Source organism: Trypanosoma rangeli, assembly GCF_003719475.1.
Source record: "Trypanosoma rangeli strain AM80 chromosome Unknown Tra_15.4_contig_00090, whole genome shotgun sequence".
Lineage (NCBI taxonomy): Eukaryota > Euglenozoa > Kinetoplastea > Trypanosomatida > Trypanosomatidae > Trypanosoma > Trypanosoma rangeli.
The window spans coordinates 18,539-41,376 of NW_021705833.1; the positions used below are offsets into that span (position 1 = coordinate 18,539).

General features: G+C 57.8%; 10 protein-coding genes across 10 annotated transcripts, besides 12 other annotated features; all 10 read right to left on the reverse strand.

Annotated features, from left to right (window-relative positions):
• Positions 1-78: 78 nt before the first annotated feature.
• Positions 79-108: a microsatellite.
• Positions 109-390: 282 nt separating this feature from the next.
• Positions 391-491: a microsatellite.
• A 261-nt stretch (positions 492-752) lies between these two features.
• Positions 753-2,015, reverse strand: TraAM80_03452 (calreticulin; the record flags this gene model as incomplete). Its single annotated transcript, XM_029380423.1, has 1 exon — positions 753-2,015. One exon carries the CDS (start codon positions 2,013-2,015, stop codon positions 753-755), a length of 1,263 nt encoding a protein of 420 aa, XP_029239755.1.
• A 348-nt stretch (positions 2,016-2,363) lies between these two features.
• On the reverse strand, positions 2,364-3,749 carry TraAM80_03453 (uncharacterized protein; the record flags this gene model as incomplete). The annotated part of the gene is made up of 1 exon (XM_029380424.1): positions 2,364-3,749. One exon carries the CDS (start codon positions 3,747-3,749, stop codon positions 2,364-2,366), a length of 1,386 nt encoding a protein of 461 aa, XP_029239756.1.
• A 350-nt stretch (positions 3,750-4,099) lies between these two features.
• Positions 4,100-4,140: a microsatellite.
• Positions 4,141-4,158: 18 nt separating this feature from the next.
• On the reverse strand, positions 4,159-9,351 carry TraAM80_03454 (DNA-dependent RNA polymerase II largest subunit RPB1; the record flags this gene model as incomplete). Its single annotated transcript, XM_029380425.1, has 1 exon — positions 4,159-9,351. The coding sequence occupies one exon, from the start codon at positions 9,349-9,351 to the stop codon at positions 4,159-4,161; it is 5,193 nt and encodes a 1,730-aa protein (XP_029239757.1).
• A 35-nt stretch (positions 9,352-9,386) lies between these two features.
• Positions 9,387-9,406: a microsatellite.
• Positions 9,407-9,434: a sequence feature (GA-rich).
• Positions 9,435-9,962: 528 nt separating this feature from the next.
• TraAM80_03455 (CrcB-like protein) lies at positions 9,963-11,078 on the reverse strand (the record flags this gene model as incomplete). The annotated part of the gene is made up of 1 exon (XM_029380426.1): positions 9,963-11,078. The coding sequence occupies one exon, from the start codon at positions 11,076-11,078 to the stop codon at positions 9,963-9,965; it is 1,116 nt and encodes a 371-aa protein (XP_029239758.1).
• A 210-nt stretch (positions 11,079-11,288) lies between these two features.
• Positions 11,289-13,427, reverse strand: TraAM80_03456 (uncharacterized protein; the record flags this gene model as incomplete). Its single annotated transcript, XM_029380427.1, has 1 exon — positions 11,289-13,427. The coding sequence occupies one exon, from the start codon at positions 13,425-13,427 to the stop codon at positions 11,289-11,291; it is 2,139 nt and encodes a 712-aa protein (XP_029239759.1).
• A 68-nt stretch (positions 13,428-13,495) lies between these two features.
• Positions 13,496-13,521: a microsatellite.
• Positions 13,522-13,612: 91 nt separating this feature from the next.
• Positions 13,613-13,656: a sequence feature (A-rich).
• A 216-nt stretch (positions 13,657-13,872) lies between these two features.
• Positions 13,873-13,935: a sequence feature (A-rich).
• Positions 13,936-14,023: 88 nt separating this feature from the next.
• TraAM80_03457 (serine/threonine-protein phosphatase PP1) lies at positions 14,024-15,070 on the reverse strand (the record flags this gene model as incomplete). The annotated part of the gene is made up of 1 exon (XM_029380428.1): positions 14,024-15,070. The coding sequence occupies one exon, from the start codon at positions 15,068-15,070 to the stop codon at positions 14,024-14,026; it is 1,047 nt and encodes a 348-aa protein (XP_029239760.1).
• Positions 15,071-15,125: 55 nt separating this feature from the next.
• Positions 15,126-15,145: a microsatellite.
• A 459-nt stretch (positions 15,146-15,604) lies between these two features.
• Positions 15,605-15,633: a microsatellite.
• Positions 15,634-15,802: 169 nt separating this feature from the next.
• On the reverse strand, positions 15,803-17,560 carry TraAM80_03458 (putative dihydrolipoamide dehydrogenase; the record flags this gene model as incomplete). Its single annotated transcript, XM_029380429.1, has 1 exon — positions 15,803-17,560. The coding sequence occupies one exon, from the start codon at positions 17,558-17,560 to the stop codon at positions 15,803-15,805; it is 1,758 nt and encodes a 585-aa protein (XP_029239761.1).
• Positions 17,561-18,010: 450 nt separating this feature from the next.
• TraAM80_03459 (putative dihydrolipoamide dehydrogenase, putative,acetoin dehydrogenase e3 component) lies at positions 18,011-19,873 on the reverse strand (the record flags this gene model as incomplete). Its single annotated transcript, XM_029380430.1, has 1 exon — positions 18,011-19,873. One exon carries the CDS (start codon positions 19,871-19,873, stop codon positions 18,011-18,013), a length of 1,863 nt encoding a protein of 620 aa, XP_029239762.1.
• Positions 19,874-19,949: 76 nt separating this feature from the next.
• Positions 19,950-19,967: a microsatellite.
• A 539-nt stretch (positions 19,968-20,506) lies between these two features.
• Positions 20,507-20,539: a microsatellite.
• Positions 20,540-21,140: 601 nt separating this feature from the next.
• TraAM80_03460 (uncharacterized protein) lies at positions 21,141-21,497 on the reverse strand (the record flags this gene model as incomplete). The annotated part of the gene is made up of 1 exon (XM_029380431.1): positions 21,141-21,497. One exon carries the CDS (start codon positions 21,495-21,497, stop codon positions 21,141-21,143), a length of 357 nt encoding a protein of 118 aa, XP_029239763.1.
• A 236-nt stretch (positions 21,498-21,733) lies between these two features.
• TraAM80_03461 (uncharacterized protein) lies at positions 21,734-22,342 on the reverse strand (the record flags this gene model as incomplete). The annotated part of the gene is made up of 1 exon (XM_029380432.1): positions 21,734-22,342. The coding sequence occupies one exon, from the start codon at positions 22,340-22,342 to the stop codon at positions 21,734-21,736; it is 609 nt and encodes a 202-aa protein (XP_029239764.1).
• Between the last annotated feature and the right edge of the window lie 496 nt (positions 22,343-22,838).

Below are 22,838 nucleotides of genomic sequence, written 5' to 3' on the forward strand. Positions count from 1 at the left end.
CACTACAAGGCAAAATTCAAAAAAAAAACAATGCATTGAGTGTGTGAGTGTGCATGGTTTCTCACGGCCACCACGCAAATATATATATATATATAAATATATACATATTCTTTTTTATAGCAGCGGTGCCGCCAGCGCACATGTAAGGACCAGCACACACGCACACACGCCTGAGTGCGACATCACACTGGCGCATCGATTTACTTAACGAACGAGCGGCGCGAACAGCAGAACAGGCCGTAGAGGGAGACGTGGGGGCCAGCGAGGCGGGATAGTGACAGAGGGGGATGCTCTGTTGCAGTGCATCGGTTGTCTCCCTGCGACTCCTTCTACTTCCTGAAGACCCATCATTAGCGCTCTTCTGCCTCGTAGAGCATCATGTGATATATCTCTTTTTTTTTTTCTCTCCCGCTGTTTCAGCTTTTTTTTTTTCTTCTCACTTCTTCTTTTCATATGCCCGTTTGTTCTCTTCCACCTCTTTTCCTCTTCTTAACAAGGCCGCTCTTGCACAAACTTAAAAATATATATCCTGAGGGGGTGGGGGCGTCGGCGACCGGTACGCACACACACACGCAGTGAGCCACAGGCAGACACCCTCGTGGATGGAGGCGCACAAAAAACAAAAATGACCAATGACATCCCACAAAAGCGACGCAAGAAAGAACATCCCCACAATGAGTATCCCTCTGGCTATCTGCCTTTTCCTTTTTCGCTATTGCGTGCGTGTACTTCTGCACAGGATTACACTCCACTTACAAGTCCTCCTTGTCACCGTCGGCGCCCGCGTCCTTCGCTTCTTCCGACTCCTTCACCTCCTCCGACTCCTTCTCATCTTCCGCTTCCTTCTCATCTTCCGCTTCCTTCTCATCTTCCGCTTCCTTCGCCTCTTCCGCTTCCTTCGCCTCTTCCGCTTTCTTCGCCTCCTGCTTCGTCTCAAAGGCCTTGAGCGCCTCTGCCTCCGCCTGCTTCAGGCTGCCGTACGTCTCCTTCACCAACTCCAGCACCTCCGCCACGTCGTCGCCAAGCACGATGTTCTTGAAGATGCTGCCTGACTCCACCTGCCAGATGTCAATTCCAACGTGTGCGAGCGGCTCCGGGATCTTGTAGAGGCCATCGTCCGGCTTGTACTCCGGGTTGGGAATCACTCGCGGCTTCCATTCCCCCTTGTACGCAGGGTTGGGGATCTGCCGCGGCTTCCACGCGCCCTTCGCCTTCGGGTTCGGGATCATCGGGGCCTCCCACGCGCCGTCCTCCGCGTCGTCCCAGTCTTCGGGTTTCTTCGCCTCTTCGTCCGGGATCATCTCGGGCTCCTCGTCCCAGTCCGCCGGCTTCTTGTCCTCTGGGTCGTCCATGGTCTTCTCGTCCACCCAGTCATCGGGTTTCTTGTCGGTCTCGTCCGTGATCTCGCGTGGCGGCAAAAGGCTCCAGTCATCCTCGAGGGCGCCCTTCGCCTTCGACTCGCCGTCAAGGAAGAACTCGTACGTGTTGTCCGTGGCGATGCGCAGGGTGTACACGTGCGTCAGCTTGTCATCTGGGAAGTGGATGTTCTTGGACCACTCGTGATTCTCCCCGTTGCGGTGCAGGATGATATGCACCTTGTTCTTTGCCCCGCAGCGGTCCGGGCCGAACATGAGCCAGTATTTCGTCTCACCGTTGAACTTCTCCGCATCCATCGCGGGGAGCAGCTTGATGTAGCCGCCGCCGCACTTCAGATCCTGCCCGTGCTTCACCGAGAAGGAGACCACAAAGTCCTTCCCGTCGTTGGTGATGGGTGTGGGCAGGGCCGTCGAGAAGGCGTAAAAGCGGGCATCGTCCATCAGACGGAGGCCTTTGCTCTTTTCTGCGTCCGCGTAGAAGTCGCCCGCCGACAGCTCCACCTTGCCGAGATCATCGCGGTACTTGGAGGGGGTCCAGTGATCAAGGCTCTTGAACTCCTCATGGAAGTACACCGTGGCATCTACGGCCGCCAGCGTTGCAAGAGCCAGAAGGGCACACACAAGAATGGCAGCAGGCATATCTTGTAAATGTTTCCCTCTCTTTACCTCTTTTTTTAAAAAAGTTTATTTACTCCTTCGCCAGATGGGCGTACGTCTGTGTTTTTGTTTATCAATCCCTGGAAACGAGCGGAAGCAAGCAAACCAACAATAGTCATAACAGTGAGGAGGTGGAGGAGGCGGCAGTGGCAGTTATCATCCCTCCCCCCTCCGCTGGCCTCGCGCGGTCCCCCGATGGGCGTTGATTCATCGCGTGGAGCCAATAAGGAAGAAAAAAAAAAACTCTCCCTCACTCCCACGCACGATAAATGAAAACAGTAACGACAAAAAAGGCAACAAGATAAAAACGGCAAAAAACCAGCATGGGACTCAGTAGCAGAAACGCTTCAACCACATCGGCCGTCCAGGGCCGTCAGACACACCATTTTGGGTCCGCGCGGTAACGCCACGCACCACCGCCACAGCCTCCAGCGCCGGCACCGCCCCGTAGCGCACTGCATCCGGTGACGGTGACGGTGATAATGCCAAGACGGGTGGCGATGAGGCTACTCCTGCCGCTTCCACTGTGGGGGCGGCATGGACCGGGCTAGGGTGGAGTGGCATGCCGAGCACCCGATGGCCCTGCAGCTCCCGCTCCACAAACGGCCGAAGAATGTCCTTCACGCGGCCCCGCACGGCACGTTTCACCGTCGTGCGCACATGTTCACGGAGTTTTGCCTCCCACGACGAAAGCAACATGGCCTCCTCCTGCAACAAACGCCCTACCGCCTCCGCAGTGAGGGACGAAGTGGTGCCAAGGCGAGAGGCGGCCAGTGTGCTCAGTGCCGTTTGCAGCTCTTCAACGAGACTCTCGGCTTTATGAACAACACTGCGTACCTCTTCCTCGACTGTCCGGCGAATTCCCGCAACAGTGCGCGCGGTGTCGTTCTTCCACTCCTGTGATGCACGCTGAAAGGCGTCCTGCATCTCGTCCAGCAGGCGTTCTTTAAAGTTGAGCGCCTCCAGAAACTCTCCCGCGTCTGGCGTTGTGTTGACAGTTGAATTCCCTGCGGGAGCCACTTGTGCCAGCTGCATCTTCAGTGCCGCCGTCTCCCGCTCTGACTCTTGCCTCCACTGCGCGTGGGCCGCCTGCATGCGAGCAATGTCAGATTCGTACATGGTTCGTGTTTCGTCTAGTTCAGTCTGCAACCGTTGAATCGTGCGATCTCGCAACAACAGCTTCTCCTGCATCGTCGCGACGGTGTCCTGCATTCTAGCCGCCGCCGTCATTCCCCTCACCACCGCCTCGGTGTGCGGCTCAAACGAGGGCGCACCGTGCCCTGCAACAGCATCGGGGTAAGAAGAAGAAGGCTCTACTACGGTGCGCCCTTCTGGGCGCTGCTCCGGCAGTGTGCGGCGGGCCTCTAATGACTGTAGTGCCTGCTGAAACGCTCTCTGGGCCTTGAGTGAGTTCCGAAGGCGGTTTTCCTCCTCGCGGCTCAAGCGTGTCTGAAAATCCACAAGGGATTCTGCACCATCACGTCCCAAGGAGGTTCCCTCCTTCGCCGCCGCCTCCTTCAGCATGGGCGGTCGTGCGCTGCGGCCGCCCATGTACGGCTGGAGCACCGGATCGCTGCGGAGGCGCTGCAGCTCCGTGAGAAGGGCTTCTGTACTCCGTGGCTCGTCGCCATCACGAACCATCGCTGCAAGCGGCCGCGGCCGCGGCTGCAGAGAAGGGGGAGGAATGAGAGACTGTTTGCAGGAAATCAAATACATAAGGAAAAATCAAAAAAAAAAGACATAAAAGAGGAAAAAAAATAAATAAATAAAACACACGCAAAAAAAGTGGTGTGAATCGGCGCATGAGTGGGCCACCGTGCGTGCCTGTAGGTGTCCACTCACGGCGCGCAGGCATCGTACACACAGCAGAGGTAGGCGGACAGCTGCCGGGGAACAAAAAAAATGCAGGGAGAAATATGCGCCGCTTATCAAATTTGACTCTCCAGCAGTTAACACACACACACACATAGATACAGAAAGAAAGCATCCTTCGGCAGCACTATGCGTCTTCCTCTTTTTTTCCCTCTCTCTCCTATGTCTCTTCACAGGCAGAACATCCTGCCAGTTTTTTTTTTTTCTCCTTCTTCTTGTCTTTTAGTTTTGCTTTCGGTGGCAAAATGCGCCGCTAGTGGTGCTCCTCCTCCTCCGCATCCTCTGGAAGGGAGAAGTCACCGACGGGAGGCGGCAGGGCGTGTGGCCCCGGCGACGTCGGCACGTAGCTTGGGGAGTCCTCCCCCTGCTGCAGCCACGCCTGCGGGTCGACGCGTGAGGTGCTGGTGCGTGACGCCGCCACGGAGCGCCGTGCCGTGTACGCTGAGTAGGCGGGCGACAGCGTCGGCACGTACGACGCGGACTGCTGTGACTCCGAGTCACCGCTGCACTGGTACGGCTGCGCCGCCACACTCGACATGACGGAGGGCACGTATGCTGGGGAGAGGCCGCCGAGGCGACTGTTACCAAACGCCAGCTGCGGCTCGTGGTGCGGGGACGAGTGGACGGACGGCATTGCCATGCTGGACTGCAGGTGAAAGGAGGAGGCCTCGCTGTAGTCCATGCTGCCGGGCACCACCGAGGGGGCCTGCATGGAGGCCGGGTTGTACATGCTCGCCGACGGCATGACGCTGTACGGCTGCGAGGCACTTGGAACCCGCACCCGCGGCTCCCCCACGCCCATCGCGGGGTACGCCTGACTGAAGTGCGCCGCGCTCGCCTCATGCACCCCGCCGTAGAGCGTTGACGCGGTGAACGGCGCCGCCAAGGAGCTGCCACCGACGCCCTCACGGAAGAACATACTTGTGTCGTTCACAAAGGGTGTGGCCTCGTGGTGCTTTGCGTGGTGCGGCATGGACGACGGCAGGTTCTGGGTTGAGGCAAGGCCGTGGTAGACGTTCACGTCCTTGCCGGGAGCCACGGCATCCTCCTGCGGCACCGCCTGCTGCAACGCCGCCATGTTCAGCACGAGATCAAAGAGACCCGTGCCAATGCGGGCCTGGTTACCAAGCACAAGGTTCGCCGACACACCACGCACGGGATCCCGCTCACCAAATGCCGCGGCGGCCATAAGAACCTTCACGGTTTCCTCAAACGAGCAGCGCATCAGCGGCCCAGACGTCTCAGAGCGGTTAATACCAACGCGGGAAACGGCCATCAAATACCCCCGCTGGCATATCGTGTCCACCAGTATGGTGTAGTGCCGGTAGTTAATGTTAAGACCATAGGCAAGGTAAGCCTCCCGCAGCTCGTGCAACATCTTGTAGCGTGCCGCCTCAATGCCGAGCAAGCTGCAGACCTCAGGGACCTTGTTGCTATTCGTGCGGGTGGCGTTAATGATGTTATTGCCCTTCTCGTCCACTATGCCAATGAAAGTGCGGCGCAGTGCAGTTCCGTCCGTGTCAATCAACCACGTCTTCTCACCTGTCATCTTCCCTGTGGCGGGGTCCACGGTGAACGTCGTCCTGTCCTTTAACAGCGCCTTGCGTACGCCAGGGATACCGCGCAGATGCACACGCGCCAGCAACTCCGGGATGGCCTGCTTCAGCCGCGGAATGGAGTCGGCGCCGTCGTTCTTCTTGGGCCGCATGCGTATTGTGCGCTCCTTTGTATCATTTGCCATGCCTGTCTCTATCACGTAGCCGTCGTCCACGCGCAGGATCGCCTGCTTGACGTCCTTCATATTGAGCGCTTTATCGACAAACATGTCAGCGTCGAGTTCGAGTCTCGCAATCCATGGGGAGCCGTTCTCCACCTCCTGCAGCCGCACCCGCTCGTCGCTCTCGTCCATGACGCTCCACTCCAGCTCCAGGATGGCACGGTCCGCCTCCACCACCGTCTCCCGTGGGTCCGGGTCGTAGATGAACTGGATGCGCTTGGTGACGCTTTCCAAAGTGCAGTACTCGATGAGGTGCTGAGCCTGCTGCGCAGTGCGCTTCTTGTCCCAGGGCGGGTACAGAGCAACATTCATGCTCGCATGTTTCTGGTTCCGTGAGACGTTGAGCAGTTCAAGCAGTCGTGGAACGCCAAGCGTAACGTTTTTGGAGGAAATACCCGCATTGTGAAATGTGTTGAGTGTCATCTGCGTCGCCGGCTCCCCGCAGGACTGCGCCGCGATCGCCCCAATGTTCTCGCCAGGGGAGACGAGCGACTGTAGGTACTTGGTGCGTATCTCCTTAAGCAGGTACTCAAAGGCCTTATCGTTGAGTTTATACTCTTTCAGCACCCGCTTGGAGGCAAGCATCTGGCGCAGGTGAACGCCAAACAGTGTCAAGGCATTCTCAATCCGTTGCCGGCTGAGCACGTTGTAAATGCGGCCATCCACGCCCTTGTGGTAGCACGGGAACAGCTTCAGCATGTCCTCCTGCAGCTTTCGCACGTTGTCAATGATGGTGACGGGGCTGAGGTTAGAGACCTGACTGCGCTTGCCCATGGTACTCCGCGCGTTCTGGATGAGCCGGCCAATGTTGACGGGGAGGTTCAGCTTCAGCTTCTCCCGCTCCTCCAGGTCCATCATTCTGCGTGCCCAGTCGCGATCGGCCATAAGCTGATCAAACTCGCCCTGGAGCTTCCGCACGTTCTCTGGATCCGCGCGCAGCATTCGTTTCACGTGCGGGTCCATGTAGGTGCCACCCACCTTCTCGTTAAACGCACCCGTATCATCGTACTCGTACTTGTACGTGCCCTCCATCTCCTTGTTGTCCCGAAATGGCAGCGGAAACAACTGGCCACCCTCAATCCGAGCCCCGTCCAATCCGTCTTCGCCGTACATGAATTGAATGAGTTCCTGATTGGCGTTGCGCACAGTGCCGTCATAGGCGGCGTGAACGTCCTCGAGGGCCTTGATGAGTTTGCGCTGCAGGTACCCGGTGTCGGAGGTCTTGACAGCCGTGTCAATCAGCCCTTCTCGCCCTGCCATTGTGTGGAAGAAAAACTCGTGCGGCTTGAGCCCCTCCACGTACCCGCGGTTTGCCATGCCGCGCGAGGTCTCCCCGTAATCGTCCAGCATGAAGTGAGGCAGAGTGCGGCGGCGAAAGCCAAACGGGATACGGCTGCCCGCAACGTTCTGCTGGCCGACGAAGACGGCAATCTGGCAGATGTTGAGGTCCGTCCCTTTGCTGCCCGCCTCAATCATCACCTTGAAGCTGTTCGTGCGGCGCACGTTGCTCAGGGCCTTTTTAGCCGCCTCCTCACGGCACTTGTTCAGCGCGCTGTTCACGTCAGCCTCGAAGGACTGCAATAGCGTCATGCCGGCCTTCCGGTTGAGCGTGCGGTTGTTGGCCGCCGCCCCAATCTTCTCGACGTTCTCACGCGTCTTCACCAGCACCTCGTTCATCTGCCGCAGCGTGTCCGAGTCCGCGACGGTGTCCTGCACCCCGACACTGAAGCCAAAGTTGATGAGGAAAAAGGTTGTGATACGCTGCACCCCGTTGATGAAGCGTGCCACCTCGTCCGAGCCGCGTTCGTTAAAAATGACGTGGATGAGGGAGCCAGGAGCGGCACCGACGATGCCTTTCGTGATGGGCCCGCAGAGCAGCTGCCCGCGTCGGATCATGATGCTGGAGTCGTTGTGCGGGAAAGGCGGCCGGTCCTGCGGCGTCGCCGGGTGGTTCACCTCCGGAAGAATGAGGGAGAAGACTTGTTTGCCTGTCCACAGTGGGCGTGGCTTCAGTATGGCTGGCACAGGCAGCTGCCAGAGGTCTAACCAGAGCGCCACACTCTGCACAAAGTACTTGTCGAGGAAGGTGTCCTTGTCGGTGAGGCGGTAGCTGCCGAGGAGGCTGTCCTGCACAATGCCCATGCACGGGGCAGACTTGTTGGGGGACACGAAGTTCTTCGGCACCATCATCATCTCAATCAGCTCCGCCTTTGTGAGGAGGCTCTGCGGCGCATGCAGATTCATCTCGTCCCCGTCAAAGTCTGCATTGTACGGCGTCGTGCACGAGAGGTTGAGACGAAAGGTGTTGTAGTTCAACACTCGCACGCGGTGACCCATCATACTCATGCGGTGCAGCGTAGGCTGCCGGTTGAAAAGCACAACGTCGCCGTTGATGATGTGCCGCTCCACAACGTCGCCGATGTTGAGCGTCACCTTCGACCGGTCCCGCCGCAGCGCGAGTTTAGTGGTGGTGCCATTCGGGTGGTGAATGTAGTTGGCCGAGGGGTACACCGGCCGGCGCACGAACTCCGTCAGCCGCTTCTTGTTGACGGAGTTCACGCGCTCCGGGAAGGTCAGCGTCATGGCAACGGAGAAGGGCACACCCACCTCATCCACGTCGATGTTTGGATCGCCGGTAATGACGGTGCGGGCGGAAAAGTCCACGCGCTTCCCCATCAGGTTCCCGCGCAGGCGGCCGTACTTTCCCTTCAGACGCTCCGTCAGTGACTTGAGCTTCTTCGTATCGTTCACCTTCGTCGGCTTGTAGTACGTGGAAGCGTTGTTGAAGTACGTGGCCACGTGCTCCTGCAGCAACGCCCGGCTGCGGTCCACCGCCGCCTGCACGTCCGACTCCTTGTCCTTCCGCAGCTGATTGTTGCGCTTCACGATGGACATGATCTGGTGCGTGAGTTCGTCGTCGGACTTGAGGCTACCAAAGGAGATGGCAGGACGCACCTGCGGCGGGGGCACCGGAAGGACTGTCAGCACGAGATCGCGTGGGTGGCAGCGTAACGCGTCGAAGCCCATCAACCGCGCGTCCTCGTCGGAGATGCGGTCGAGCACCTGACGCGCGGTGTCGGCGTGCCACACCATGTCCTGTTCCTCCAGCGTTGCCTTGATGATAAGGGTGGGGTAGATGCCGAGGTAGCGGCCGATGCGGGGCTGCGTGGCACCGCACCCCCGCGCTGCAGCCGCCTCCTCAGGAGTGGCGGCGTCGGTTGACATGCGGCACTTCATGCCGCACATCTTTGCCACCTGCCGCAAGCGATTCACACCGGTGAGGTGCTGCAGCCGCGTGCGCATCTGCGGGTCGCTGGTATCCATGAGGAGGGCACCGCAGGACTTGCACACGCACTTCAGCACCTGCAGCACAATGTCAAAGGGTCCAATGTTAAAGACGGGCTCTGCGAGTTCAATGTAGCCAAAGTGACCCGGGCAGTCCGGATGCTTCCGGTGGCACGTCTCGCAGGCGAACTCAAAGTCGGTGGTTCCCATGCGAAGGTCATTGATGCCCCCACGCACAGGCTGGCCGCGTTCGTAGGACTTGGCGTGCTCCACGAGGCACACGGCGTAGTCTTTAATCTGCTTCTCCTTGAATATCTCAAACTGCACCTCTACAACCTTCTGCAGGTCCATCTGCGACGGCGGTAGTGGGGCCCCGCCGGACATTTTTTACGCTTCCACCACTCGCGTCGTGAGAGACTAGCAGCAGCAGCAGCAGCAGAGGAAGAAAAAGAGGAGGAAGAGGAGAACAGATGGGCAAGGCAGCAGGCAAATACACAGGCACAAAGGCCCCGAAAGAAAGACGTAGGCAAACTGCCAGTTCAGTGGAGTACGCAAACCCTTGGGGCGTGCAAGGCACGTGTGCGGAAAAACCTCGTAGCATGAAAACAGAGAGACGGAAGAAAAAAAAAGATAACAGTTCCATGGTGGTGGAGACAGGCGCATTTTGAAAAAAAAACAAGTAATTAATCCAACAAATAAAAAAAAAAGCGAACTGAAGGGGGAACGCTGCAACTACTCATCGTCACTGCACATCGGCACTTCCTCTACTTCCCTGCGCTCCCCTTCCCCGTCACTGCAGCCGCCGCCACATGTACCATCACCGTTGCAGGACCACAGCGCCAGCGCTACTTGTTATCCCATCTGCAAGCTGCGAGCCTCCCACGTGTGTTGGTGGTGGGAGGAAGACAGGAACAAAGGAATACATTTCTATGCGGGCACGCAGCGAGAAAGAGGGAGAAAAAAATACGGGCAAAAAAGGAACGCCTCCACACACTTCAGGATAAGGCGTGGCGGCACACAGACATGATGACGGCGCTCACCGCCACCGATGCTGCCGCATAAATGTACGCCGACCGACGATGGCCAAGACTATACATTGCGACGATCTCGTTGATAAATGAGGATACAGTCGAGAGCGACCCGCAGAGCCCATTCATCACAATTTTGCACCAAACGTTGCCTTCATGTCGGAAGTGGTAGTCTGTAATCCCCATCAGCAACACCGCGATGAAGTTAGCGGTAAACGTGCCGACCGGCAACCGCCAAAAGCGACCCGTTCCGTTCAGCAGGTGGCCCAGCGCGTAACGTGGTACGGCGCCGAGCGGGGCGATGATAACGGAGCGACGGTCGATGAGGCTCACGTCCAACAGGCCACGACGCACAGCCACCTCAACCGCGATGGGAATCCCCACCGCCATCACAACTGAGAGGACAAGAAAAACAATGTTGGCGAGGTGCAGTTGCCTCCTGCTGTGCTCGACAAGGCTGTTGCTGGTACTCAGACTGACTCTACGCCTCCGCGTCAACCCCGTAACTGCTCGCAGCATAGAGACAGTGTCATGGCCCCAAAGAAGGAAGACAAAGGGGATTGTCAGGCCGGAGAGGAGCTCACCAAAGTCGAGGGCGGCGGTATCACGCCCCACCGTGTCCAGCATCCAGCTAGAGAAGGTTGTCAAGGAGCCGCAAAAGCCAGTCAGGAGGCTGCGAAAGATCCATGGAAAGGTTTTACTTTGCGTCTGGATGCTTGCCGTTGCCTCAATGAAACCCATCAGAAAGCAGCCAATACAATTTGCGCCGAAGGTGGTGTACGTCGTTAGGAAGCCGTGACGTGGCAGGCACCGCCCTATCTTTAGCCGCAACGCTGTTCCTGCAAGTGACCAGCACGCCACACCAATAACCGCCGCCACATGGGTCACTCGTCCATCGTCCAGGATGCTCTTCGGAGGCATCGAGGGCACATCTGGCACTGTGCCGCCCTGTTGTACGGATGGGGCCGGGAACGCTATGGGCTCCGCCTCAAGCTCCCTCGTCTCCGCCTCCTCCTCCGCGTGCAACTCTGACGCATTTTCTTCCACCTCAAACGGAGGCAAAGGCCTCGGGACAAAATACATTCTACCTGTGCTGCATGTGTTTTACGTCAAGCAACGCAGGGAACAACAATAACAGAAAGTGCTGCAGGTGCAAAGCGAGCCACCCCATACCTGCCCACACACGCTGTGGGACGCCGTGACGCAAATAGAAGGTGGAAGGGGCGGCAACAACATTTGTGACAGCAACAAAAGCCGTCAGTAGGTGGAAAGTAAAGACGTACAATTCAGATATCAGTGGGTATTCCACGACGGCAGCACACGGCTACGCAGCAGTTTCTCCACCCCCTCGCACACCTCAGCAGGCGACATGGTTCCCACAAATACGGCGTACACCTCTACCACACGGTCCCCCGTCGGTGCGTCGCACGTGAAATCCGGCAGTAGCATCGGGCGCAGCACCAGGTGCGGTAGAACAGCAGCGGGGAGACTCCCGCGTGGGTTGAGGGAACCCAAAATAGACTCCGTGCCTCTTGTCGACGTCCCATACCCTTCCAGTGGCGCTGGCTGCGGGGACGACGAGGATGACATTGCCGTGGCCGCCGCTGCGGGTGGCGCTGGTGGTGCGGATTCACCACCGAAGAAAAAAAACGACTTCTTCCTCCTTCTGGTGTGCGGAGTCGGCGGAGCGTGGGATGGCGGTGGCACCTCCTTTGTGGCGGCCCTGTGCAGGTTGCAGACGCAGTAAAAGAACTGCATCCCGAGGTGGCCCCACAACCCTTCCGAATATCCGGCCTGCATCAGTGCGTGGGAGCGGCTGACGTTCAGCGCAACAAGTCGCCGTAGCGTCTCCACCGCATTTTGCACATGTGCGGGCTGCTCGTGCATCATGCGGTGGAAGCTGGCAACGACACCCTTGTTTGTTCGGCGGTCGACGGCGACAAAGTGAATCAACCCAGGGATCTCGTACGACTCCACCGGAGGGGAGAGTAGCCACTGAACGCAGTTAAAGCTAGTCTCAACGCTGCCGAGGATGTCGCGCGTGAGCTGCGACAACGCACGCCTGTTTGCCATGGTGGGGGAATGAGGCTGCCGCTGCCCCTCCTCACGCACCCGCTGCGGTGGAAGGTACAGCAAACACACGCCGTAGCCACAGGGGCAGGTTTCCAGAAGGGGTCCCTCGCCCGCGGCGTCGCTGCTGTCCTGCGGCAGTGCGGCCCCCGCCGAGATCCACTGCAGCTGCATGGCACCAACCACGTCGGAGTTGCGGAGGCAGATGTTGTCAAGCTGAAAGGTCCGGCCCTCAATGGCGTCGAAGTCCATGTCCACATGGTGGTACTCATTGCGAGCCACACGTGGACGACCTTCAGCCGCGGCCTCGTCGGTTCCCCGCGCAGCGTTCCGTCCCGTCATGAGTGCCAGCAGCTCGTCGTAGGCAGCTTCAAAAAACGACGCCCGGGAATACTCACCGACGGTCCCTTGTCGCAGCGCCTCGGTGTACGTCTGGATGACCCGCCGCGCCGCCTGACGGCTCACATTGTGGCGATGAATGCCAAACCGCCGCAGTCGCCGCTCAAGCTCGCGCAGCCGCCGCTCCCGCGGCGAGACGTCGTAGCAGCTATACTGCATTGGCGCGGAGAAGAAGGCGCAGGTCACAATGTACGCCAAGTACCGATCCGAGTCAAGCAACGACACTCGTTCAACACCACCAGCTCTCGCCGCCTCCTCGCTCCACCGCGGGGTGGTCTCCAGCACAAGCTTGTGGCCAAGCAGCACAGCAATGTAGCTCGGTGGCTGGCAGCCGGCCGCATCCTGTAGGAGAGACTGACGCGCCAAATCGTCTAAGAGACCACCGGCATCGGGGCTCGCAAAACCCGTTGCGATGATGGCCGGACGCACAAGCCGTTCAGTCGTCTGGCACAGAAGCGAGACGTCGTGTAGCCCGAGACGAGACTCCAGGTAAAGCAGTGTCTGCTTCAGCACAGGGGCGTTGGGGCCGCCCCGGCGCGGGTCAATGTTGAGGAAAAGGCACAGCTCACCCACGAGCGCCGCCACGCGCAGCAGCGTCGCAGCACTGTAGCCGTCGTCGCTTCCGACAACGACGACGAGCGTATTCAACGCCTCCGCATGGGCGTTATCTTCCTCGGCGTCCTGCAGCGGATAACGATAGATAGATGCGTGCTGGCACGGTGAAAACGGTGACGCGTCGGCGGATGCGTTTTCCCCCCGCTTAGACTCGCCCATGCACTGCAGCATGTCGTCGAGCGCACCAACCCGCAGGATCGCCACCGCCGCTTTGCCCAGCGTGAGCGATCGAGCCCGCAGCCGTCCACGGCTGTTTTCTAACAGCTGCACGGTAAATCCATGCAGCTCCCCGGAGGCGCCCACCCCCACGGAGAAGGAGCCGGGCGACGAGACCGATAAGTACCGCATCACTTTCTTTGTGTCTTTTCTCTCTTTGCCGCCTCCTCTCCACTCCGCTGCAGCCCTGCTGGGGGAATCACGCGCACACGCACGCACGAACGCATAGGGAAAGGGAGAGAAGGATGGGGGTGCAGCTATGGGCGGCCAAAAATGAGGGAAAGACCCGAAGGCAACCGACGGCCAACACCCCTTTGAAAAAAGGAAACAAAAAACAAAAGACACGCAACAACAACAAACAGGTGCGTAGCGAAGAAGACAGTGTTTTTACTTAAAACTGTTTAACAAATTGATGCAGCAGTGACAACACGTAGTTGGTGGAAATTAAGTGGGTCGCGGAAAGGGAGGCGAGCAGATACATGACACCCGAACGCCTCCTAAAGCCCCTTCTCCCCCCACTCCCAAGGCAGCTAAGCGGAAGCAGCGACGCAGCAACACTACAAATAAAGACGGCATCACACACACATAAACAAACCGATACAAAACGAGGAAAACAGAAAAAAAACAAAAACAAAAAAAAGAGGCCTGTAACGTGTCTCATTTTTTTTTGTCCTCTCTGCTCTTCCTTTGCGTCTTGTTTTCGTTCGTCTCGCTTCGTCCCCCGCAGCTCAGAAGGAGTACCGAAGCATGGTGTTGGTGGGCTCAATCTGCGCAAAGCTGCAGGTGAGGTTTTCATCGACGATCATGAAGGCACCAGCGTTGTCAAACTCGCCGCAGTAGTTGGGGGCCGAAAACACCGTGACGAGGCGGCGGGCGGCGAAGAACTCGTAGCCGGCATCCACCACCTGGTGGGCTCGGCATATAAGATCGAGGTCAAACTCTTTTAATGTCTTCTGCACAATGTCGTGGCCAAACGTCCATGAGACGCCGCGGTCGTTTTCGCCCCAGCCGTTGCAGTCGCCCGGATCGGCCCAGAGAAGGTCGCAGATGAGGCCGCTGTCGGGCACGTCGGTTGGACGCAGAATACAACGAATTTGGTCCAGGTGCTTCAGCTCCGGGCTCAAGCCGCCGTGCATGCATAAAATACGCTCCTCAACTAGTGCAGCCACCGGCATGCAGTTAAACGTGTCCGTGAACTGCTTCCACAGCCGCACGCTGTAGCGTCGCTTGCACTCATCAAAGAAGCCATAGATGCGGTTGATGCTGCTAGACTCATGGTTGCCGCGGAGCAAAAAAAAGGATTCTGGGAAACGCAGTTTGTACGCCAGCAAGAGACAAATGGTTTCAAGGGACTGGTCGCCCCGGTCCACGTAATCACCGAGGAAAAGGTAGTTGGCCTCCGGTGGATAGCCGCCAAGGTCAAAGAGACGTAGCAGGTCGTGGTACTGCCCATGCACATCCCCACAAATGCGGACCGGCGCCACCACCTCCAGAAGCATAGGCTGTGACATGAACATCATACGTGACTCCATGACAAGGTAACGCACCTCAGCCTCTGACAATTTCTTCTGAGATGTCAGGGCGTTTGGACTCCATGATGAATCCATCGCCTGTGTTTGCCTAAAGGCACTAAGGCGCGACTGACGAGTGTATTTGCGTTCATGCTCAAGAGACACCTCGGAAGCCACGGCAGCAGCGCTATTATGAAAGGGGTGCATCAACAGCCGCCCGATAATGTCGTCTAGATTCATCGCTATCCCATGCTCTTTTGTCATTTCAATGTGTCTCCCTTTTCCTCACACCCCGGTGAACCCCTAAGTTCGATCTTTTACGCACACACACACACACACTTGCTCTCGCTCGCTGGTGCGCGGTGTGTCGTGTTTGTTCCCTCACGCCTCACCCCCTTCCCTCGCCGTGTTGAGCTCTTCCTTGGCTTGGTGATTTGCCCAGTTGTTTCCTTTTCTTTCTCCCCCCTTTCTTTCAGCTCTAACAACTCCTCCTCCCCCTTGCGGCGTTTCGGTGGCGCAGTCAGTGGTACAGGCAGCGCAAGAACCAGAAGCTCCTCCTCTCCCCACTGCAGTAAAAGGTGCAGTAAAAGGGGACGTCTATACGCCGCGGTATACGTGGAAGACCTGTCGCCGCACTACTCACCTCCGCCCTTCCTGCGGCCAGCCGAGATACGCCCGTGCACCCTCCACGTTTCCCTCCTCCTCTCTCTCTGTTTGTGTGTGAGGTGCGTGAGCGGCAGTTTTTCCGTGTGCAACAAGACAAAAAGGGAAAAGAGAAGGCGAAAATGAGTGTTGACGGTGAGTGAGTGAGTGAGTGAGTGGTAGTGGCAAAGAGATGCACACGGCGTGTGCGAGAGAAGCGGAGAGGATGAAATATATATATATATATAGAGAGAGAGAGACGGGAGTGGCGTGGGCTCGCACGCACAGGATATGAAATAATAATAAAAAAAACAATCACACAACACACTGCAACTAGCAGGCGAGGGAGAAGCATCACGTTGAGGTTGAGGTGGCAGAATAGTAGTTGCGATCAGTGGAGGCCCTTTTACCTGCGCCGCCCGCCCGCTCCTCTAAGAGGTCATTAATGACGCCAAGGTGCATCTTCGCCATATCCACCTCGTCGGAGTGCAGAGCCGACGCCTCGTCGTCAAACTCCCCAATGTACTCGCGCCCACGGCTGAAGTGCGGCGGGTGCCACACCTTCAGTGTCGCGTCTGGGGTGGTGTTGGGCTTCAACGAGGAGCGGCCGAGAATCATGCAGATGCATTCAACGAAGCCCTGCACCACGGACGGGTAGGATGCGGTCAAGTTCAGCAGCTCATACACCGAGTCCGAACGCAAGATGGAGAGCGACGCCACCTCAATGATGCTGCCTGCGTGTGGGCCGAAGGCGCGAACACCGAGCAGCCGCTTCTCCCTGTCATTTGTTACTATGACCTTGCAGAATCCTGTTGTGTTGCCCATGGCAAGGGCGCGGCTCAGGTGTCCGTAGCCGTAGTGCGCCACGATATAGCCCATACCAGAGGCGCGGCACTGCTGCTCGTTGAGTCCCACACGCGCCAACTCCTCGCCCAGAAACAATATGGTTGACAGGTTCTTCAGCTCCTTAGCGTTGACGGGCCTCGCTGGCTTCTCACTGTAGATGTGGTCAATGGAGCCGCGACCCTGCGCCTCCGCCAGGTTCACAAGTGACCGGCGATCACAGACGTCACCTATGGCGTAAATGTGTTTGTGGGGCAGGCACCGGTTAAAGGCGTCCACGCCCAGCCGTCCATCCGTCACTTTACATAATGTGTTCTCCAGACCAAGCCCTACAATATTTGGTACACGACCCACGCAGATTAGCGCACGCTCCGCCTCGTGGGTCTCCACATGCTTTGCAACGCCCGCCTCAGACTGCCGAATGCTGTAGATGCAGCCCCCCACCTCCCCTTTGTCGCCCCACGACTCCAGGTCGAAAAGGGTGCAGTTGTGGTAAATCGTCACGCCAAGCCGTACGAGTTGGTCCTCCACGTACTGCGAGATGTCCTCGTCTTCCATCGGCAAGATACGCGGGGTGTGATCAAGGAGGGACACCTTGGTGCGACCCAGGCGAGCGAAGATGCTGGCAAACTCACAGCCGACCGCCCCAGCACCAACAATCACAAGGCTTGAGGGAATCGGAAGCCGCATGATGGTGTCCGTCGTCACAATACGCTTACCGTCCACAGTGATGTGAAAGTACTTGTGCGGCACCCCACCAGTAGCGACAATGAAGTAGTCCGCGTGGATCACATTGTACTCACCGGTTGCGGTGCTGTGCACATCCAACTCATGTGGGGAGGAGAATATCCCCTTGCCGAACACAAGTGTCACCCCGGCGCTGCGTAAACCCCCCACCACCTGCTGCTCCCGAACTTCACTAACACTCTGCAACGTCTGCTGCACCCGTGCGTCGCTGATTTTGCCCTGCAAACCTTGGACAACGTCGTCGTCAAACATGCGCCGCGCCACCGGCGCCGAGAGAAACGAGGTGTACTTGGACATCTCCCAAAGCGTCTGCGACTGCAGCGTGCCATCCCAGAGGTCGGCGCCACCGATGCGTTTGGCCTCGACAAGGCAGACACGTTTGTTGTAGTCGACGGCACGCAGCGCAGCGGCAACACCGCCGGGACCGCCACCAATGACGCAGACGTCAAAGTGAGGCAATTTGGATGTGATCCGTGTCACCTCGACGGGCCCTACGCGCCACGCCCACGATCTCCGCAGCATCGCACGGCAACACGGAAGGGGGGCGGGAGAAGGGGGAAAAAGGTCGTTTGTCTTCTTATTTACCTTTTTTTTTGCTTTGTTTTATTGCGCTTTTATGTGGATCCTACTTTGCTGTACGGCTGTAGCTTCGGATGGGGCCCAGCCAAGACGGACCACAAAGAGTCCACTGAAGCAAGTGAGGCGTGTGGTGCGTGTGAACACCAATTGAAACAGCAGTGAAACAACAACAAACAGAGATGAAAGTGAGGAAGGGAAACGCCACCACACGCAGAGAGGGCAACAAAGGAAGGGAGAAAGAGAGAAGGAGTGTGGGAAGCGGGGAGGGCAAAGCAGGCGCGTAGGACATTTAGATGTGCTCATGTTGATCTTTTGCACCACATGTACGCTCACCATTGTGCCTGCGCACCGCCCCACGCAACACCCGCCAGACTTCGTTTGTGCGCCTCGCCTTCAAAAATGTCCAAGGGAAAAGAAGAAAGAGCCGGGGTGAAGGGGACCGCCGTCGGAGGCAGGTGCGTCAATGGACGCCTTTTCTGCACGGGCGACAGCGCCACGCTCCACTGCCTCTGCCACCTTCTTCGCCGCTCGAAGCTCCGCTGTTGAAAAGTAGGAGGCCCTTTCACGGAAGCAACGCTTCTCCTCCAGCATGTTCCTCCCTTCATACGGGGCCGCCGGACACTCGGCGAGCACATTATCCGTCCCCGACGCGGAGGCGTAGGCCCGACCGCGTTCGTAGTCGGGCGGTGTCCATTCGTAGCAGATAAGGCCAGGAAAGGAGCCCGGCTTCAGCGTGGAGGAGTCCAAGATGACGCAGAGGCACTCCAGGAAGGCCTGTGACACGGACGGGTACGCTGTGAGAAGTTTGCTCAGCTCATATGCCGACTGCTTGCGCCGAATCGCCGCCGCAGCAAGTTCGATAATGGCGCTCGCGTTCATCCCTAACACCCGAACGCCCAGCAACATCTTTTTGCTATCATTTGTGGTAATAATCTTCACAAAGCCGTTGGTGTTGTCGGCGGCGATGGTGCGGCTGCAGAGCTCAAGCCCGTACCGCGCCATCCTGTATGATATATTCTTCTTTCGGCACTGTTTCTCATTCATGCCCACCGAGGCCACGGTGATGCCCATAAAGATGAGTCGCGTGAAGTCATGCTGCAGCGGCACCGTGGGCTGTACGCCAAAGATGTGATCCACCACAAGGCGCCCCTTCGTCTCACCAACACTCACCAGTTTGGAGTCGTTTGCCGCGTCCCCAACGGCGTAGATATGATCGTGGTCGGCGCACTTGCCAAATGGGTCGAGCACAAGGGCGCCCTCCCGCACCCTGCACTTCGCATTCTGCAGGCCGAGGCCCTTGTAATTCGGCGCCCGCCCAATGGCGATGAGGGCCCGCTCCACCTCGTACGTCGCAATCTCCCGCGTGCGTTTGTTCATGATGCTGTAGCGAACCCCGCCGCGCCGTGCAGGGTCCTCCGGGTGCGCCTGCATCTCCGCGTCCGTCTCCTCCCAGGTCCGCATGTGGTACAGCACGGAGTCCCGGTGAATCACCACCCCGTCGGCCTCCATCGCTTGCTGTATTTTTTCCACAATGTCATCGTCCTCCCCCGGCAGGATGCACCGCTCCTTGTCGATGAGGTACACCTTCGTCTTGCCGAGTCGGGCGTAGATCGCGGCAAACTCGCTGCCGAGCACGCCGGCGCCGACGATCACCATACTCTTCGGCAGCGGCATCATCATCAGCTCATCCGACGTCACCACATGCTTGCGGTCTGTCTGCACGTACGGGTGCTCGTTCGGTGTGGAGCCCGTAGCGATGATGAAGTAGTCCGCCGTGACAGTGCGGTACTCCTTTGTCTCCCGGTTGCGCACCTCCACCTCGTGCGGACTAATAAAGAAGGCCCCACCGTACAACACCGACACCTGTGCCGTCCGAAGTACCTCGAGGATCTGCTGCTCGCGGATCTCGCTGCCACGCACAAGGGACTCACGCATCTTCTTCTCGTCCGGCTCCATGAAGCTCGAGATGGTGGTTTTGTACACCCGCAGCGCAGCGCTGCCGTTCGCCTTGGCAAAAAAGTTTGACATTTCCCACATCATCTTCGACTGCAGCGCGCCGTTCCACAAGTCGCAGCCGCCCACGCGTTTCGCCTCGATGAGGCAGACGCGTTTCTTGTAGTTGACGGCACGAAGGGCGGAGGCGATGCCGGCGGGACCGGCGCCAATGACGCAGACGTCGAAGTGTGACACGTCCAGCGGCCGCCACCGCACCAACGGCGGCTTCCCACCCCACAACAGCAGGGTCCGTCGCAGCATGAACCCTACGTCGTTAATCTCACCAACACGCACAAACACGCGGAGAGCCGCTGAGACGCACGGTGACCAATGTCGTTATATATATATATATATAGACACCGACCTATACCGGCTTCTGCGCACGCAAGCGCCCTCAATGCAGGCTGGTGTGGAATCAAATTCTCCCCACAACTGTTTTCTTTGGACGCCGCAGCGTCCACTATTGAGTGCACAGGTGTTTCTGCCTTGCAGACGAGTGGGAGACGCATGCAAGGGCGAAATGCAGCCGCGATGAACATAGACCCACCACACACACACACCACCAAGGGGTGGGAAAAAAAAACAGATTCAAAAAAAAAAACGTTTTTGCGATCACCAGAATCGTTGCGGGGTTGCAAAAGAGGCAGCCTTTGGGCCCTGTAACTGCCGGCCGCCCCCACGTGCGGAGTGGCGGTGGGTTATTGGGGCGGAGAGAGGAGCAAACAAGCGAAAAATAAGGGGGAGTGGACCCCACGCGGCGAGGACAAAAGGGCCGGGAGCAATCCAAATCCAAAATAAATAGCAAAAACGAATAATAAAGAGGTAAAAGTAACGATTTCAAAAAATATTAGCTGCACCTCCCCACAGTTGAGTCACGGTCCGTGTATGTGTGCGTCTCTCTTTCTCTCTCTCTCTCTCTATCCCTCTGTGGGCACTGAATTTTGCGGCGTTGGGGGTTGACGCGCCGCCAACTCAATAAAAGAGGGGAAGTGGCACGGTGCGAAAAGGAGGAGGAGTGGATGTTTTTTTTTTTGCCTTCGTGTTTTGACATAACAGTTTTTCCTTGTTTCCCTCGAGGCCCAAAGTCACTAGAAAAACACCCTTCGTTTCAGTTTGTATCCCCGTCTGCACCCTGCACACAAGTATAAATCTGCCCTTCTCTCCCGCCTTCAATGGTAAGTCATGTGCCGCGGTGTGTGGCCACCGCAGTCCTCCTCACAGAGAAAAAAGACCTGGCCATGAAGAGGGCAGCACGGCGAAGGCAGTGGGACCACGAGGGAGGAAGGAGGAACATAAGTCATTGCTTGGGGGTTATTGTACGAACAGCCGAAGTGAAGCGAGGCCGGTTGCGCAACCCCCCGCCTTGACGCGGCGTCGCTCCTCCAGCGTTGTGCGGCTGAACCGACGGAACGACACATGAACGTACACGCTGGAGAGTAAGGCGGTGCAGTTGATGCCCAGCATCAACAACAGCGGCATCAAAACGCAGCGACGTCTGTGGCAAACTGTGATGCAAAACTTCTCCGCCCTACGGCTCTACCACTCGCCGTAGGCAAATCGGTTCAACAGAATCGTCGCAAACACCGTTGACAGGAAACAAACGCTGTAGTGCTTGGCGCCGTCCTTGGCGCAGATGGTGCGCATCGCCAAAACGATCACGCCGGCACGCGTCCCGTTGGACAGTGCACCCAAAACGTACGACAGTGGGAGGGAGGCATTTGGCACGGCGAGGATGAGCACCAGCGCCACGACCAACGCCGGAGGTTGGAATGAAGAGGGCCATTGCCACGGGAATGCAGTCCTCCGGCGTCTTCATCTGTGACCACATTTCAAAGCCGCTCCTCATTAAACAGCCAACCGCACTGCCAACGCCGCCCATCACCATCACCAGCGTTCTTAACGATGGAGAAACCTCCTCACCGGAGAGGGCGGCAAAAAATGTAACTCGCGCTGAGCATCAGGAGAGTCTGCGCACCCACCATGGCAAACAAAGGCCGTAGCACGGCCCACAGCCTCAGCGTGCAGGCACTTTACAGGAAGACCGTCTGGTACTGCGGTGCAATGTAATCCACGTCGGTCTCCGCACACGCTGGGCCTGCTCCTTTGCACCGCCGCTCTCCTTCACTGCTGCGAGTGGCTCGTTGCATTGCCTCTTTTTTGTGGGGTGCGGTATCGGCACCTCAGTAGCCTGGCGCCGCTGGCGTGACCTCCCTCCCTGTCGAGGATCTTCCGTGGAGACGGCACGATTGCGCAATTCAAAACGACCAACGCAATAGTGATGACTGCAAACGCCACTCTGTGGCGCTGTCCAATACCGTAGGAGACCACAAGCGCCCCTTGCAGCGGCATAAACACAATGAACACAGGCACGAAGAAGAGCCCAACCACAAAGCGGGGAGTAGGAGTCTTCTGGCGCAGATACTGTGCCTGGGTGGTGAGGCGGCCCTGCTTCTCTTCCTCGCTCAAGTGTGACTGCTGGTAGCCGGTCAGGTGGTAGGGCGGCAGGCGAATGACAAGCATGTATGCCACGGCAATCACCATCACGAGCGCCACCAGAAAGTAGAAGAAGTGGTCCAGGTGCTTATTAAAGAAGGCGAGCCGAATTGCAGCGAAAATTGGGAAACCCAACACATTGAATGCCTTCGCAGTCGCCACACTGGCGCCCCGGTTGAATGAAAATATGCTGAGCATCGTCCCTTGAATGCCAAAATCAAACATGGTGGTGCCCATGTTTGGGATGGCGTTGAAAGCACTGAAGCACAGCACCGTGGCGTCGATATACCCATAGAACGTCAACGCCACCAGAAGGGCACTGAGGGGAAAGAACAGCGCCACGATTCCCAAGAAGGGTACGGAGCCAGCGTCATCGTACACAAAACCAGTACGGAAACGTAAAATAGCAGAAGACGGCGCCCACTGTGTCAACGATTGACAGGTCTCGGTAGGTGAGGTTGTACCTCTTCTCAAGCTCTCCACCGAAGAGGCCAAAAAGGTACGCAAAGGAGGCCGCAATGCCACCGAATACGGCCACCACCACGATGATGAACCACCTCACCTCGCACAGCGGCGCAAAATTGTCACGGAATGCTTCCACTTATCACCGCACCGGCCACGTTTTCGGGTCTGGGGCGCCCGTCCTTCGCCTCATTCGGAGTCCCTGGAGGCGCTTTGTCCACGCTTCTCATAGTGGGCTGCGGGAGAAGGCAATAAGGTCAAAGCGGCCTAG